Source organism: Agelaius phoeniceus, chromosome 14 (genome assembly GCF_051311805.1).
Source record: "Agelaius phoeniceus isolate bAgePho1 chromosome 14, bAgePho1.hap1, whole genome shotgun sequence".
NCBI classification, from domain to species: domain Eukaryota; kingdom Metazoa; phylum Chordata; class Aves; order Passeriformes; family Icteridae; genus Agelaius; species Agelaius phoeniceus.
Genome location: NC_135278.1, coordinates 9,531,953 through 9,547,216, shown reverse-complemented (window position 1 = coordinate 9,547,216; position 15,264 = coordinate 9,531,953). Strand labels below are relative to the sequence as shown.

At 41.6% G+C, this 15,264-nt stretch overlaps 2 protein-coding genes across 3 annotated transcripts in view; one reads left to right on the top strand and one right to left on the bottom strand.

Annotated features, from left to right (window-relative positions):
* COL4A6 (collagen type IV alpha 6 chain) overlaps positions 1–9,030 on the bottom strand; it is a 108,307-nt gene extending 99,277 nt beyond the window's left edge. The window contains exons 1-2 of the mRNA XM_077185815.1: positions 8,781–9,030; positions 8,657–8,705 (exon numbers count right to left, since the gene is read on the bottom strand). Of these exons, the coding sequence (XP_077041930.1) occupies positions 8,657–8,705; positions 8,781–8,794 (63 nt within the window). The 5' untranslated portion in view covers positions 8,795–9,030. The remainder of the gene's footprint in view (positions 1–8,656; positions 8,706–8,780) is intronic.
* A 94-nt stretch (positions 9,031–9,124) lies between these two features.
* Positions 9,125–15,264, top strand: part of COL4A5 (collagen type IV alpha 5 chain) — a 74,574-nt gene continuing 68,434 nt past the window's right edge. For both annotated transcript variants that reach the window (XM_077185819.1, XM_077185818.1), the window contains exon 1: positions 9,125–9,624. In XM_077185819.1, the coding sequence (XP_077041934.1) occupies positions 9,532–9,624 (93 nt within the window). In that variant the 5' untranslated portion in view covers positions 9,125–9,531. The remainder of the gene's footprint in view (positions 9,625–15,264) is intronic.

Genomic DNA, 15,264 nt, shown 5'->3' with positions numbered 1-15,264 from the left:
GGATTCAACCTATCCTGCAACTCTGCACAGTGGAGGGCCTGCAAACACATTGTACCTTCCATGGAAAACGAGCTGTGCCCCATGAGAAGATGTTCTGCTCCAGCCCGGGTTGGTACAGTCCCAGAAGGGCAGACTGCAAAACCTCCCGTGTGATTTTCCACAGAACACTTCAGGGATGGGAGCTCCTCAGCCTCTGCTGAAGGCTCCCAGCACTCCACACGCCCCAGGCCAACACATTCATATGGAAATTGCTCCACTAAGAGATACGGGTCAAACCACAGGCTGGAGCTCACTCTAATTATCTAGGCAGATTCTGGTTTAATCCTAACAAGATTATACATTCACAGAGATTAAGGTTGTTAAAAGTACCGCAGAGCAAACCATATAATCACTACACTGAAGAGACCATTAACTATTCCGTTTATGGTCACCAACTCATTTAACTTTAAAACCTCTGTGGTATTCAAGGAAATTCTCTGTACTATTTGTGGTAAAAGTGGGCTGAAGATCTGACATTTACTTTGGTGACAAGAACACATTTGTTAAAGGAGTGGTTTGAAAGCTTCTTCTTTTCATCACCATATTAGCATATTTTCTCCACATTTTTCTTACATCATACACCTTTTCAAGTCACAGCAAAAAGCCAAGCACCGTATGTAGAAAGAGATTTCATAGGCTGTTTTAGCTTAAGCCAAAACTACTTTATATGTTAAAAATGCACTACTCTTCCTTTGTAAAAATGATCACAAAGTTTACAAGAAGAGACAGCTGTTAAAGACCTGTGTTTCTGATGAAAACAGACAGAAAACTTTTGCTAAATAGCAAGCAATGTGTTTGTGTCTCACTTATTTCCCTAGTAGAGCAAAAACCATACACATTTCCAAAGCACTCCAGGAACAAAGCACCTGACTTCTGGCACCCAGGGCTTACTAGAAATCACCTCAGTCATCCCACGAGACCAAGACTCAGCACACTTCTATCATTTCTGGTAATAAAGGCTCAGCATTTTCTGTGCAAAATGCTCTATACACTGTGCAGTGCAACCCAGGACCTGCCAAGCTCACCTTCCAGCCAAATCCACACTTCATATGTGCTGCACTTCATGGAGAGGGCATTTACAGACATACACTGATTTTACTGATAATGTTCCAACTTTTCAACCCCTCACACACACTTCAATAATAGTCTAAAACTTCACTAGGCTGAAGCTGAAAGCCTACAGGCTCCTTTTATGGAAAAGTCTGAAGAGTACTATAAATTCTTAATTTTCCAAGCTTGCTTTTTGTTCCTGCAGGCTATGTTCTTCCAGTTGAGTTACACCCTGCTTGTGGATAGCTTTAATCATCCAAGTACAATACAATGATTCACCTTCCTATTGTTTTGATGTGTTTCTACTACAGTAGTAGTAATAATTCCAAGTTGCTTTTAAAGAAAGTTTTTAAAATATATATTTTACAGAGCAAGTGGTATCTGCACAATACTTCACAGCAAAAGTTATATAAGGAGAACTATTACAACTTTAAAATGGTCCTGCTCCTCTTTAGGAAAGTCAAGCCATTATTCAATGTGTCATTTCATCTATTTAACTTTGCTTCAGTAATAATGTGTTACAGTACATTTATATGTGCATTTCTAAAAAAAACTACTTGCCAGCATACAGACTTAAAGTACTAAGACTTAAACAGACTTAAAGTACTAAGAGTAATAGTTTCATCACTTCTTTTACAATTTTATAGTTTTCTGAGGAAACTTTTGGGTTTAAAAATTCTTTTAAGCATTATTTCATGTCCACAGAGAGATACCTTACTACTTGCGAGGGCATGACCTTAATAAAAAATTAATAACTTTAATGATTCAAACAAATGGATAAGGAATGTAAGAAATTGATTTGAAAACATTCTAATATGTGAGCAGGTAAAGTACATGCAGCAATTTTTAAAAGTTGGGAAAAGAAAAGCACTGACTTGTCACTATTCAGAGCTTTAAAGTGATACTGCTAGCAAAAAAGAGTTGGTGACATTTAATTTGTGGAGATTTGAAGAAGCACAGGAGCATTCATAAGTCTATTTCTTGCTTAACTTCACTTTCATTTTCCTCTCCTCTGATTTTTAGGTCAAAACCAACTCCTCCAAACAGTGCTAGAAATTAACTGATGCAGTTGGCTTTCAGCTTACTCTGTGCAAACACTTCATCCTCACCTCTAGAAAGCTGCAGGTTTTGATTTATCTACCAGCCAAAAAAATATGCTAAGAAAACAGTTAATTTTGCTATTGCTACCTTGTTTCCAACCTTTCTTCTTCAACAGAAATAGAAAAATGACAAATATGCAAAAGTGAAGAAAACTAAATGTTAGTTTCATATCTTACTTTGATATATTGCCTTTTCTAGCTAGCTCCCAATTAGCCCAGCTGACCTGTGTCATCATACAGGGGTCTTGCCTGATGCTTTTGCCAAGCATGGAATTGTTTGCTCCTACACTAACAGGGAAAGCAAGGAACATTAGGTGCAAACCTCTCAAAAAGATTTGTGCAACAGAGATTCCTGGGTAACAGGCACTGACACGTCCTCACTGCTGCTGGGAGTGAGGCATCAGAGAAAGCACTGCAGGATTAACAGCAGTGATCCTGGCAGCCTCCCTGGCTATTAAAGCACAAAGGAGACACAGAAAAGCAGAGCAGCTTATGAGCACGTTGAGGCAAGGGCTGGAGGCTGTATAAAGTACAGCAGACTGCAGCCAAAGAGGAGAAAATAGAGCAGTGAGTGAATGAGGCAAACTCAGAATACAGTAGCTATTGACATCTCGGTGGGCTGAAGCAAATCAGACCAATTTGGTTCACAGAGTTGATTCTCTCAGTGTTCAGGTAACCAAGTGAGCAGAGACTATGCAAATTGGATGGTGCTGGCTCAGTGGCCCCAAGAGGCTGACACAACCAAAGCTAATTAAAATCTGCAGAAACAACAAGGGAAGCACAGACCAGAGGGATGTCTACAGCTTTGTATCCATTTGGGTGTGAGCAGCATCAGAAGGCCAGCAAAGTCACCTCTGACCAGCAAGAACTGTTAAAAAATGTGGTAAAGAAGCCAAAGAAGAAGCAGATCAATGGAACCATTCCTTTGACTTGGTATTTATGTTTCCTCTTTGTGTTTCGTCAGACCTAAGAGAAGAGGAAACCATTCTGAAAAGATGAATTTGATTATAAGTAGTAGATTATTGTCAACAACTTTCTAAAGTAGCTAAACACAACTCCTGGAAAGTGCAGCAACACAACTTCCATATAAATCACACCATAAGGGAAAGGGAAATCATATGGAAAGACTCAAGACACACTGAACTGCAGGGAGCCTGTGCAAAAAGCACAGGAACAAATTATTTGCTTTTCCCATGTATTTTCAGATTTATTGCCTACACCTCTAAATTTTCTTTTTTGCAGGGTACAGGTAACAAGAACTGCATGATCCCACTCTAAATACTCTTTCTGTTCAGACACGAATGGAAATAAGCATTTAAAGCTCAGTCAGGGTTTACAGCTTTTCCAGAAGAGTGAGAGCCTTTTTGGGTTATGTGGGTATCTAGGAAAAAAGAACAAAAAAAACAAAAAGCCCCAACCACCTAAAGAAATTAAGTTCCTAATGTCAGTGCCTGATCTCCTTTCCCACTGATCCTCCTCCAATAATAGCCAACACTGCAGCCACTATCAAGACTGCATTTTGCAGGTACCCTCTAACAAGCAATTCAGCCTCCTTCTAATCCCTTTTGAAACACAGACTGACCTTGCTAGAGCAATCCCTTTCACAGCTAACAACTGAGAAGGTTTCATTCTATTTTTTTTCCACAATAATAGTCCTTATTTTGAGACTTGAATTTTAGACAGCTTGAAAATAATCTATCAATGAAAGCTTTAAAAAATTCTCGTTTTTATTTCTTAGTCATCGCTATAACATTTGAGCTGAGATGCAGGCATTTCCAAACCCTACTAATAAAGAGATTCTCTACAGCAAAGATGGACAAAGAGAGGAGAAGCCCCAGCATGAGAGCTCTACCTGCTTTAGGGACACCAGCATAACAATAGCAGTTCTTAAGTCAAGGGAACACAGGGGCTGGTGCCAATGATTGTCCACAAGAGGAAATAAAATGGAAATAAAATGCTTCTTCAGGTCACACAGTGCCTCTCACACCTATACAAAAAGCAGCCACAACCTTAAAAGGATAATGATATCACAAAAGCTCTTCAGAATGCAATCACATGCATTACTTCATTTCATAGCTGCTGTAACCTGACACAACATCTGAGTGCCAAATAAAATCCCACTTGCTCAATTGTCGTCAGCATATAGGAAATATTCAGCAAATAAGCAATTATTTGTTCAAATGGAAAAGTATATTCAGCTTTAAATGAAAACTTCCCCTAAAACGCAATGTCTTAGCAAGAGCTAGAAAATCAGCCCTTTCATCAACAATCAGTTTCTTTTCTTATTAATTCTCCTTATTTTGCTACAGAACCAGAGTAGAATTCTTATTATTTTACCATAGACCTATTGTTATTCAAACTTGACCTCTGCAGAAGGACCATTCTCAATGCAGTACTGAACCTTCACAAACAAGTGCCTCCACAGCCATGCATTCTTACAGATTAGAGGCTGCCTTGTCTGGTAAACAAATCCTGAGATTTATATTATTTCTTGATTTCTGTAGACTCCTTCCTTATAAAAGTGACTTTACTGTACATACTAGGTTTTTTCCCAATAAAGTTTATGGCTACATAAAAATACAGCTGTAAAAGTCAAGTTACAGAAGGGTTGCATACTTATAAATACTGATTAAAATGGCAAAGGAAAGCTCAAAACTTTATAAAAACCTTTTAATGGATAACATCATATTTGCAGAAACTGAATTGGAAACAGTTACAGTTAGAGTTGCAACTCTGGTTTTAAATATCCATAATTAAAAAGATAATTTTTCTCCTCTGTCAGAGGCTCTGGAACAAAATTTATTTTTGGCCATTGAAAACAAGGAGTTGAGCTCAATTAAGCTGGTCCAGTACATACTAAAGGAAAAGACACTATGAACCATTTGTATCATAGATATAAAAACAATAGAAAACACACAGAAAACCTGGGATATATTAAGACATAGATAAAAAAGATCACTTGGCTAGCTTGTCATAAACTAGCAGAGCTTCAGTTACTCAAAATAGAGCAGACTTCTCAGAACTGGTTTTACACACAGTTTTTGTTTGCCTTACTTGGATACTGAAGATGTTCTGCTGAAAAAGATACCAAGTGCTAGGAAAAGGAAGTGGCTCTAGTTAATCTGCACATTTATTAGCTAAAAAACCAAAGAGAAAGAAACAAAACCAAACAAAAAGACCACAAAACAACAAAAAAAAACTCCACCCTGATTTGAAAGAGTTACAACAGTACATGAAGTCCACTCAGAGAAGAAACCCTACTGAACTCCACCTGAAAGCTCAGTTGCTCCAACAGAACATGTCTGACAATAAGTCCTTACAGAAAGCACTGAAAGTAGTTCTTTACATCAAAAGTAGGATGTATTCCAGGTCTGCTCGACTACCTCAACATGAGAAAGTGAATAAATGAGGAGTTACCATCCCACCTGTATGCCAGGGATGCTCTCAAGGGGGCACAGACGGGTTGCACAGGACTGCAGCTCAGCTGAGAGCTTTGTGAAGGGACATGAATCTCAAATTTCATTACAAGAGGCTGTCTCTCAGTTTAGTGACCATTTTCAGCACATGCTCCACCTCACATTTATGACATCCCAGAAACATCAGCAAAACTCCAATTATGCTCTTGAAAGTCCCTCTCCTAAAAACTCTGCTTTGCACTGCAGCCTACAACAGCCTCAGGGGAGGACAGTGATTAGCCAAGGCAAATCCCTGTCTCTCTTGCACTGTTCCAATATTTTGTGTTATCTCCCCTACCTTTGGACAAGCTTTTGTCATTTGTCTTAGTGCAATGAACATCTTGAAGACAGCACTATGTTGGTGTTTTGTGTTTGCACAGCATCTTGTACTGATGCTCCTGGTTCGTTATCAAAGAAAATTATTGATAATAAAAGACTGAAATCATGAATGAAGCACAGCTTCTGGAGGGACTCCAGGGTGAAAGCTGTTGGGGGAAACTCTCAGGTCACTCCCAGCAACTGGTCTCCAGGGTAACAACCTCTCTGCCAAGTAACCCCATGTGTAACATCAAGTCATCCATGCTTTCAACATTTGCTTCAAGAAAACAGAGATTATGTTACAAGACAATTTTGTACTGCCATTCAAAATATATCATAATTTATACCCGAGAAAAATAATTATTAACTGAGATATTAATTCAAATACATATTAAAATCTCATTCTTATAGAAAGAGAGAGGACCACACCTCATAACTGAGACCTCTGAATCAAAGCCAGCTTTGATACAAGATGCTGGCCTGATGCCAGCCACTGGTCATGTCCACAGTGCCATTCCTGAAGAGTGCTCAAGAACTTGGAACAGCATTTTAGTGATGTTTCTTTTACAAAAGGTAAGTTAATGAAATGAGATTGTTTAAAAGAAAAAAATATGGACAAATTTATAAATTACATGATCTCCAGCATCAAGTTGGCAGTCTCTGTGAATAGTCTTCTAGAAGTTACTCCTTAAGCTAAAGCTTAAACCTCCTTTTACTGACATACTTCACTATGCTCCAGCACTTCAAATTATACACCTGAGATCTAATAAGAAGTGTTTCAGAGATCCTAGAATTCCTAAAAAAGCTCTGTTCAGTGCAAGTTCAATCACCAGTACTTTTTATTGACAGCTTACTTCATACTGGAAGGTGTTTGGATGTGTTTTTAAGTCAGCAATACCAGAAAGTCAGTTATTAACCTACTGCTGTATCTAAATTTCACAAAAACATAGTTTTACTCTGTCCTGCTGGCCATGTTTGACAGCATTTTAATAGAAATGATTAAATCCATTATCTACTTACACACATAAAGTACTAAGTATTTTATGGACCTATTTCTAATTCTTCTTCATATATTTAGACTGATTACACAGCAACTAAGATTTTCATTGTTTTCTAGCCCTGAAGAAAACTCTCAGGAAGACTTAGAAATATCATGTAGATATTAATTTTAATTATTGTGATTGCCGTAATTGACAAGAGTCCCTTTATGGGCTCTGAAAGTGAAAGATGTTAAAAAACTAACAGGAATCTGACTGCTTAAGAGATGTTTTTCAACAGGTATGGAGCAAAATATGAGCAAACAATTGAAAATCTGCTGTTAGCTACGTCTGCATCAATCAGCAATAATTTCACTGCCATATCACATAAATTTATCTAAATCATTGCAAAGTGCGGATCATTTATCTTAAAATGGTTTCAACATTTGCCTTTAAAGTACTTGCTTTATAAAAATCATTTTTACCTAGATTCCACTGCAGTAAGAACTTCTGGTAGAACAGTTCTTGGTTTTGCTGAATAAAACTCTCTAATCTTTTAATCTTTGAGTAGATTAGAGCTTGTAACCACCACCTGATCAGGATGATGAAATTCTACTACTGCAATTCATTATGAAAAATACAAAACATAATCAAGCTTTTCCTATTTATAAGAAGTACAAACCCCTCTGCTATTAAAGCCTTTTCAAAAGATTTCTTCTCAGTTGCACAGAAAAGTTATAGATCCTTAAAATTTTAATCAAGAGTAACAAAAGCAGTAGAAAAACATTGGCTACCAAATCAAGAACCCATGTTTCAAGTGGTTTTGTTAGAAATCTGTCTGAAGTTGAATCAAAATAAACATGCTTAAAACATATTATACTAACATTCATTCAATGTTGTATTTGCACTGTAAAATCCACACCACAAACATTATTGTCCAATCTTAATTTACATTACAATATAACAAAGAGGTGTTTTTGAACTGCTGACTGTACATCAGTTGGACACTTAATTTAGGCTACAGATTTATTCACTATTTAAGGGGACTAACAATTGCAGATTCCAGTTGCCGAAAATCTATTGCATTACCAAAAAAGAAAATGATGAACATTAAAAAAATCTGTAGTCCACTACTAGTCTGTTTAAACATTAATTAGGAACAGCAAGAGAAAATCCACGTTTACATCATAAAGTTGTCAGATAGATCATAAAGTCATTGTTTCTGTATACCAACTTAGAATTTAAAAGACATTTACTAATCCATATTCATGAACGTTGATACAACACTTAAAAGCTTAATCCTTTAATTTCTCACATCTCTTTCACTTAGTTATGACGTGTTCTGGATTGGATCCCTTGTGAATAAGGATCCAGAGGGTCGGCTTTCATAGCAAGGTTTGAGAAGATGCTAAAAAAGAACTCAAGGCAGTCAGTTTCAAAGAGAGACACTGATCACGCTATCAGACACTAAAAGCTGTTACGGAGTCTCTTCCACCCAGTGAACTTTTCAGAGGCTAGTCAAAGTAAAGCAGGCGAAAGGCACAAAGGAACTCTGAAGTAAAGGTGTACGGCAATTAAAAAAAACCCCGCGCATCTTTTAGAGGGCAGTGGGAATGCGTCTTTTTTCCGGCCGAAGGATGCCCAAACCCCGACAGGTTCGACCAGGCACGTTCACCTCCAGCGAGCACCTTTGCGGCCGGGACCTGCACACACTTACCGCACTCGCCAGCTCCGCGCCCAGCCAGAGCAGCAGCAGCAGCAGCGCCCTGCGGGAGGCAAAAGGACACAGTCACGGCGGGCCGGGGGCGAGGCGGGGAGGGGCGGCCGCGGCTGGCACTCACCCTGTGCGCCCCATGGCCCGGGCAGCCCGCGGGGACCGGCACGGCGCAGCCGGGCACCCGCCGGAGGAAGAGGAGGGCCCGCCGTCACTCGGGGCGGGCAGGGCACGGTGCGGCCGCTTCGCGGGCTCCTTCCCCTCACGGCGGAGCACCGGGGGCGCCGAGCGCCGGCAGTGCCCGCTCGGCTCGGTCACTGCTCGCTTCCCGGAGCGGCGCAGCCCCTGCAGGCACTCACAGCGTGCCCAGGCAGAAGTTTGCGCAGTCCCCGCCGAGGCGTCGCACCTGAGCGGGGCCGGATGGGCCGATACTGAGCCGGGCGAGCCCCGCGCCCGCCGCCCGCCCCTCCAGAGGGGCGACCCGGCACTGGCAACAACTTCCCCTTCACCCACCCACCCCTGCAACTTCCGCTGCAGAAAATAGTTCGGGGTCCAGCTACCCGCCCGGTGGAGGTGCGGGGCGGGGAGAGGCGGCGCCCGCTCTTCGAGCCGACAAAACCGCGGCGCCCGAGGGAAGGGTGTGGGGATTGTGCCCTCCTCGGAGAGGGGCGGTAGTAGCGTGCCCCACACCGCCCGCCCCCGGAGCGGAGGAATACTGTAGTCCCGGGAGGACTTGAGCCAGGAGAAGCGGGCGAGTGCGGCAGAGGGGCGGGCGCTGGCGTCGGGGCGGCCGGTGCGAGCCGCCTGCAGGAGCCCCGCTGCCCCGCCGGGCTATGCCCGCGCCTCAGGGCCGGCCCCGGAGCTCCTGAGCGGGCGGGATGGAGCCGCGGCGGCGGAGCTGCTGCCTGGCCGCCGGCTGCCTGGTGCTGCTGCTGCTGGGGTGCTGGGGGCCACAGGAGGCTTCGGCGGCGGTGAGTGCGGGGCGCCCTCCTTGTTCTCCTCAGGAGCCGCGGTCCCTACCGGGCGCGGCCGCGGTGTGGAGCCTTGGGGGGAGCGTGGAGCCCCTTTGGGGCTGGGGTGGCTGAAGGAGGCATGGCCCTGACAGGAGCTCGGTAGCTCTGGGCGGGGGTCGGTGAGGCTGGGCCGCGGGAGGGTCTCTCCGGCTGCCCGCGGGTGTTGGGGCTCCCGGGCCGCTCTTCCCGGGCAGAGCCCCGCGGTGCTGCCCCGTCGGACCGGACCGCTCCTCGCGGGCCGCCCGCACGTCTGGGGTCGCCGGCGGCTCCGGGGAGGGACGGAGTGTGAGGCGGGGGAAGCCCGGGTAAGCTCAGTGTGGGCTGTGAACCTGCTGTTCCTCCAGGACAAAGGAGGAAAGATTTCCCCCCCTGCCTTTTTCCCCCTAAAGAACGCCGTGAAAGGTGTCTGAGCTCTATGCCGCTGAGCCATCACCTGCAGCCGTGAGGAACTTGGATGTGACACGGAGATGGAGCCATGTGGGCATGGTTTGTCGGAGCACTGTGCCTCACACTGGGACTTGGTTTTCCCGAGGGTTGTATTTCTGCTTTCTTAAATCTCAAGTGGAAGTGCTAGCGGAGGTGGTAAATGTGTGCGGTGTGGTACAGAGCACACGGGAGGCGGCCTGGAGGAGCCTTTGGGTCTCTGTGCTTGGAAAAGGGATGCTGTGCCGGCTTCCCTGCAGTGGCAGGGCCTTGGGACTGAGAGGTGGGAAAGGTGATCGCTGGCTTCAGGTTTCAGGCTATCTGATTAAGACTTTTAGCTGTTAAAAAGTGGTGAAATTATCTAAAGAGGCTCCCACTTTAACCTGCGTCAATTTCAGATTTTACGATCCATGTGTATTTCTTAACTTTTTTTTTACGTTGACTTGGAAAGTGGAAAAAAATTCCAGATTTCTGTTTAGGACTCCTTTCTAGTTGAAAAGTCATAATACATTATGGTAATAGGTGCAGAGTATAATTCTGCTACTCCCCCCTTCAATTCTCTAGTTAGTGCTGGCAAAATCTTATTTGTCTTGAACTCTCCTTTGAAGTGCATTCCTTTACAGTGAAACTTTGCTTTTTCAGAGGGCAGATGAAAGGTCTACAAAGACTAGCCATAATATACTTCCTTCCTCTTCCACCCCTCCTTGCTGTGCCCAGGTGGGAACCCAAGTGTAAGTGATCCTGGTGTGCCAGCAGTGCTCAGTGATACGGAGCTGCTCGGCTCCACATTGTCTGTAGCACTGGTGCTGCTGCTCTGCTCAGTAAGGCCTCAGCCCAGCCTGCCTGCCATAACCCCCACCCCAAAGAAGGACCCAGGCACTCCCACCTACAGGACTTCACTGTTTTAGCAGGTAGGGCTTGAAGATAGGGAGATTTGTGTGCGTAAATTTGGCCCTTTTCTTTCTGCATCCAAGCAGAGTTCTGTGTGTGCAATTACTGTGAATCTGTGGGGTGTGGGAAGGGGCTGTGGTGACCCCGTGGGGAGTCCCCTGCCATGGGAGAATTGAAGAAGGGAGCAAAACCAGTGGTAAAATTTCTGGTTCTTAACACTCTCTTGTGCTTTAGCCTCTCTTTTAGGATTTGCAGTGAGATAAGATTAACTGAAGACCCAAGGGCTAAGTGGGGGTGGGGGAAAGAGAGAGATGCCTCTGTTCCAAACTACATAAATCCCACTGGTCTTTTGTAATATGGTTTCTCAGTACTTTGGTGTTCTGATGTTTTTGAATTTCCTGTGATAACACTTAATGTTGCTGATCCTTGTTAATGGGTATCAGCAATTTATACACACAGTCTCTTCTGTGAATTTTCTTTTGGGATCCTGTGTCAGAATCATCTCCCCAAAAGGGTGAATTTGGTCAAATGATTTCAAGTAATTCTGGTGTGCTTCTTCAAATAATATCTGAAATTGTTATTCAACATCATAATTCACATTTCCAATTAAAAAATCCTCTTTGCTCCAGATTGTTGTAATAATGTGTACTGCTATGTGATCAGTTACCAGAATATAGTTACAGAATATACTTAAGAGTTGTCTGCCTGTGTGCCCATCACAGAGAAATCTCTGTGACTTATTAAAAAAATGCAAAGGGATGTTTCATACTGAAGGGGGGATGGATTTCATTGTTCAGATTTTATTGCTGAGTTTTCACAGCCCATAGTCTACACTTGGTGGGCAGCATATGAATCATGCTATGCACTCCTGTGCAGACTCATTGTTGATGTAGAGTGAAATGTGTAACTACTGATGAACAGTGTAAAAGTAACCGGGAGTTTAAAAATGGTTTTACTTTTGAATGGGAGAATGAATGAAATGGAAGATGGTTTCATCAATTAATGAAGTTAGAATATTTTTTGAAAGTGCTTATGTATGCTTTCAGCAGAGGGTATGAGGGCTTATTCCAATGGACAATTTCAATTATTGCTTAATTGCCTTGCTAGTTTTAATATAAATCTACATGCATGTATATAAGCCAAACTTTTATAAGCAGAGTTTTTTTTCTTCTCCTGACAGGTTTACACTTGCATTGAAAAGTGATTGCAAGCTGTGCCTGGGAAATGTGTTTAATTAAAGAGCATAGATAGACTAGGTTCATCAATTGTTCTCTCTCTGAAACTCACTAGAAGTTAGTGACTGACTATTGGCTTATATTGGAAAAATTTCTCTCATAGCCAAGGCCTAGATTTTTAAAGTGTAAATAGACTTTGTCAGCCCAAAAGTTAGTAAAAATTGAGTAGTGTCTGCAATGTCTTTTTCCTTTGCTTTCCATTATAATTCCAGTTTGAAAGTGTAGGGTTGAAAAGAGTTGGTCAAGTATGGTAAGGCAGGCTGGCAAGATGGATATAATTTGTGTTTAAGGAAGTAATGTATTATTTGTGAAAATTAAGTTTATTTGAGAGTTCTTTTTTTTTACATGACCAATATGGTTAATTTGATGGTCATCTGTGTTTCTTGTTTGTTCTAACTATTTTATCATGGTAGTGGTGGTGGTTGTTATTATTTTCCATTTCATAACTGGCAGTGGCTCTTTCTAGTTACAAAAGCTAGGTCTGTAAAAGCAGTGGAAGCTGGCTCTTAGGATTCAGAAGGTATTTAATCCTGAAATTCTGTAGATGTGTCTTGATTAGTCATGCACAAGATGGGTTTCATAACATCAAGGCTCAAGGCCTTCTGCTTGCAACTTATCATTTGTCTCGTGTTTTGATTTTGAATTTTCATGGCTTTTAGTTGAAGATATATAGTAAAAGTTATATCTCGAGTTCTGTTCCAGCATGTACTAAAATGCTAACAAATCCAAGGAATCCTGAATGAAGCAGAATGTAAGAACAATTTAGACCATAACAGAGTCTTTTACAAAATCATTATGTATTTTTTCAGTTTTTCCACATGATGGAAATAGAGTGATATTTCAGTGGAACTTCCTAGGCTTTCATTTTCCTGGTCACGAATGAATAATCTATGCACTGGAACCAGTTATTAGTTACCTTTCTTAAAGTAGAAAAGGAGATTTTCCTAGGACAAAGTTAGTTAATTTATTTAGTAGCAAATGTAAATTTATGTCGTGATTTTTTTCTAACTATGAATAAGCAGTGATGCTTACTGTGATGCAATTAGCTGTTGTTGGGTTTACTGGAACATGTGCAAACTTTTCTGTATTACAAAACTACCGAAATGATGAAGGGCATCCCAGCAAATCTAATGTGCATATTTTCAGTCTGGAGCAAAGTACAGGGAGGAATGTGTTTTGCACATGCAGTGAAGATGCATTGTGCATTTTTAGCTTTCATTCACTGAGATTAAAAAGCTTCATTTTCCATTTGTATCAGCTGTGCCAACCCTCCTGATCATCCCAGAGCAAGGTAGCCAGGCAAAGCTCAGGTGTGTGTTCTAGGAATGGCATTGCACAAATGCACTGAAGGGACAGTAGCCTCTGGCAGTGCTGATAGTACCAGACAATTGTTTTGAGCTAAGACACTTCTTGCTTGTCTGTTTCATAAGGCCCTGTGGACTCAGTAACATTAAAAACCCCTGGGGTGCTTTAAAGTTCCTGCTCAATGCAGTGTTTGGCAGTCTGGTGTTGACTGCAGACTTCTTAGTGCTGTAAACCATCTATTCTCAAGAGTACCTGAAATAAAGCTTGCTCAAAATATAGAGTGCTGATGCAGTTGTAAGGATCACTAAGCAGTGTTCTCTACCTCCTCTAAAAGGTTTGCAATGCAATTAAACCTCATTAAATGTCATTGGTACAGTGCAGTGTCTGAAAAAAAGGCAATGTGCTGAGCATCCTGGGTATGTAATTGCTAAATGTGGGGAGGAAAAGCTTCAGCTTCAATGTAATGTGAAATTGTCATCAGAATAAACATAGCTGAGATGAAAAGAGAGTCCCAGTTATACATATAAATCTATTGCTTATTTTTAAAAAATTGCTTTGCAATTGACTGAGTCTTGCAGAGTTTAAGACAGAGCTTAAGTCTTTCTTGGACAACTTGTTGTGAGGCACTACAAGAAGCAAAGACTGCAGGATGTGATCTTAATTTTAAGAGAGATGAATAAAGGGCAATTAGATAATTGCAAAGCTGTATTACAAGTTTTACATTGTAGCTTAAGCCTGTTAATCCTTTACTCTCCCTTCTTTCAGAAGGCATGATGCTGAAACTAATGTATTAGTAGACATATCTTTAGTGTGCTTCAAAAAGACTGATATTGTGTAATTCCTAGTTATGAAACCCTGCCTCTTTTTACATGTTTGAGTAGGACAGTGGACTAAATAACCCCAAGGCTCCTTCCAGCCTGAATTATCCTAAAAGTCTAAAATTACATGGAAGTACAGTTGTGCTCCTAGGTGTACTTTCTGTTAAGACAGTTTTCATATCCAGTAATTAAAAGTTAATCATAATTCATTAAGTTAAATTGCGGATGGCAAGGTATCAGATTAAATGGGGTTTTTTAAATTTAGTTTCTACTAGTTAAAAAATAATCTCTTAAGGTGTTAGCATATAGCATTCAGAATTTTAATTTTGTCTTCCATTTTTGTGGAGGTGTCTTATGAACTGTGTGTTTGTATGTGTATTATTCTGTTATAAGGGAACAGAAGACAAATTGTAGCAATATAGACAATTTTTAGGGGTTTTGGTTTGGGATTTTTTTTTATTTGAGGAGTGTGTTTTAGGAGTTGGAAAGAAAGAGGCTTTAAAGCTATGGATTTCAGCTCACTTGAAGGCTCTTGGTTATTGCAGCTCTGTTGTTGGATTTCTTTGTCCCCTCCCTTTCGAGGGCAAGGGAAATAGTTTAGTCTCTGATCTGTATTTTGTTTCTTTTACCTAATCTCTACAGAGAATTAAAATGTCAGAGTTGAATTTCAATCTCTTTTCTCTCCTAGCAGTGTAAAAGGCATGTGTGCAACACACTGCTGTTTTAGTTTATCATCTTCAGCAGGATTCATTTTATTGAGGTACAGCTAGACCTGCAGAGCTGTCCTGCTCTAGTCTAACATGATGCCAGTGCATACTAGATAAGCTTTGCTGCTGCAGCTCTGCTGAAATCCTGCTTTTCCCTCTTTCCTCAACATAAGCCAAGGTTTATTCACTTCCCTGCCTGAACACAGATTAGTAAGTCTT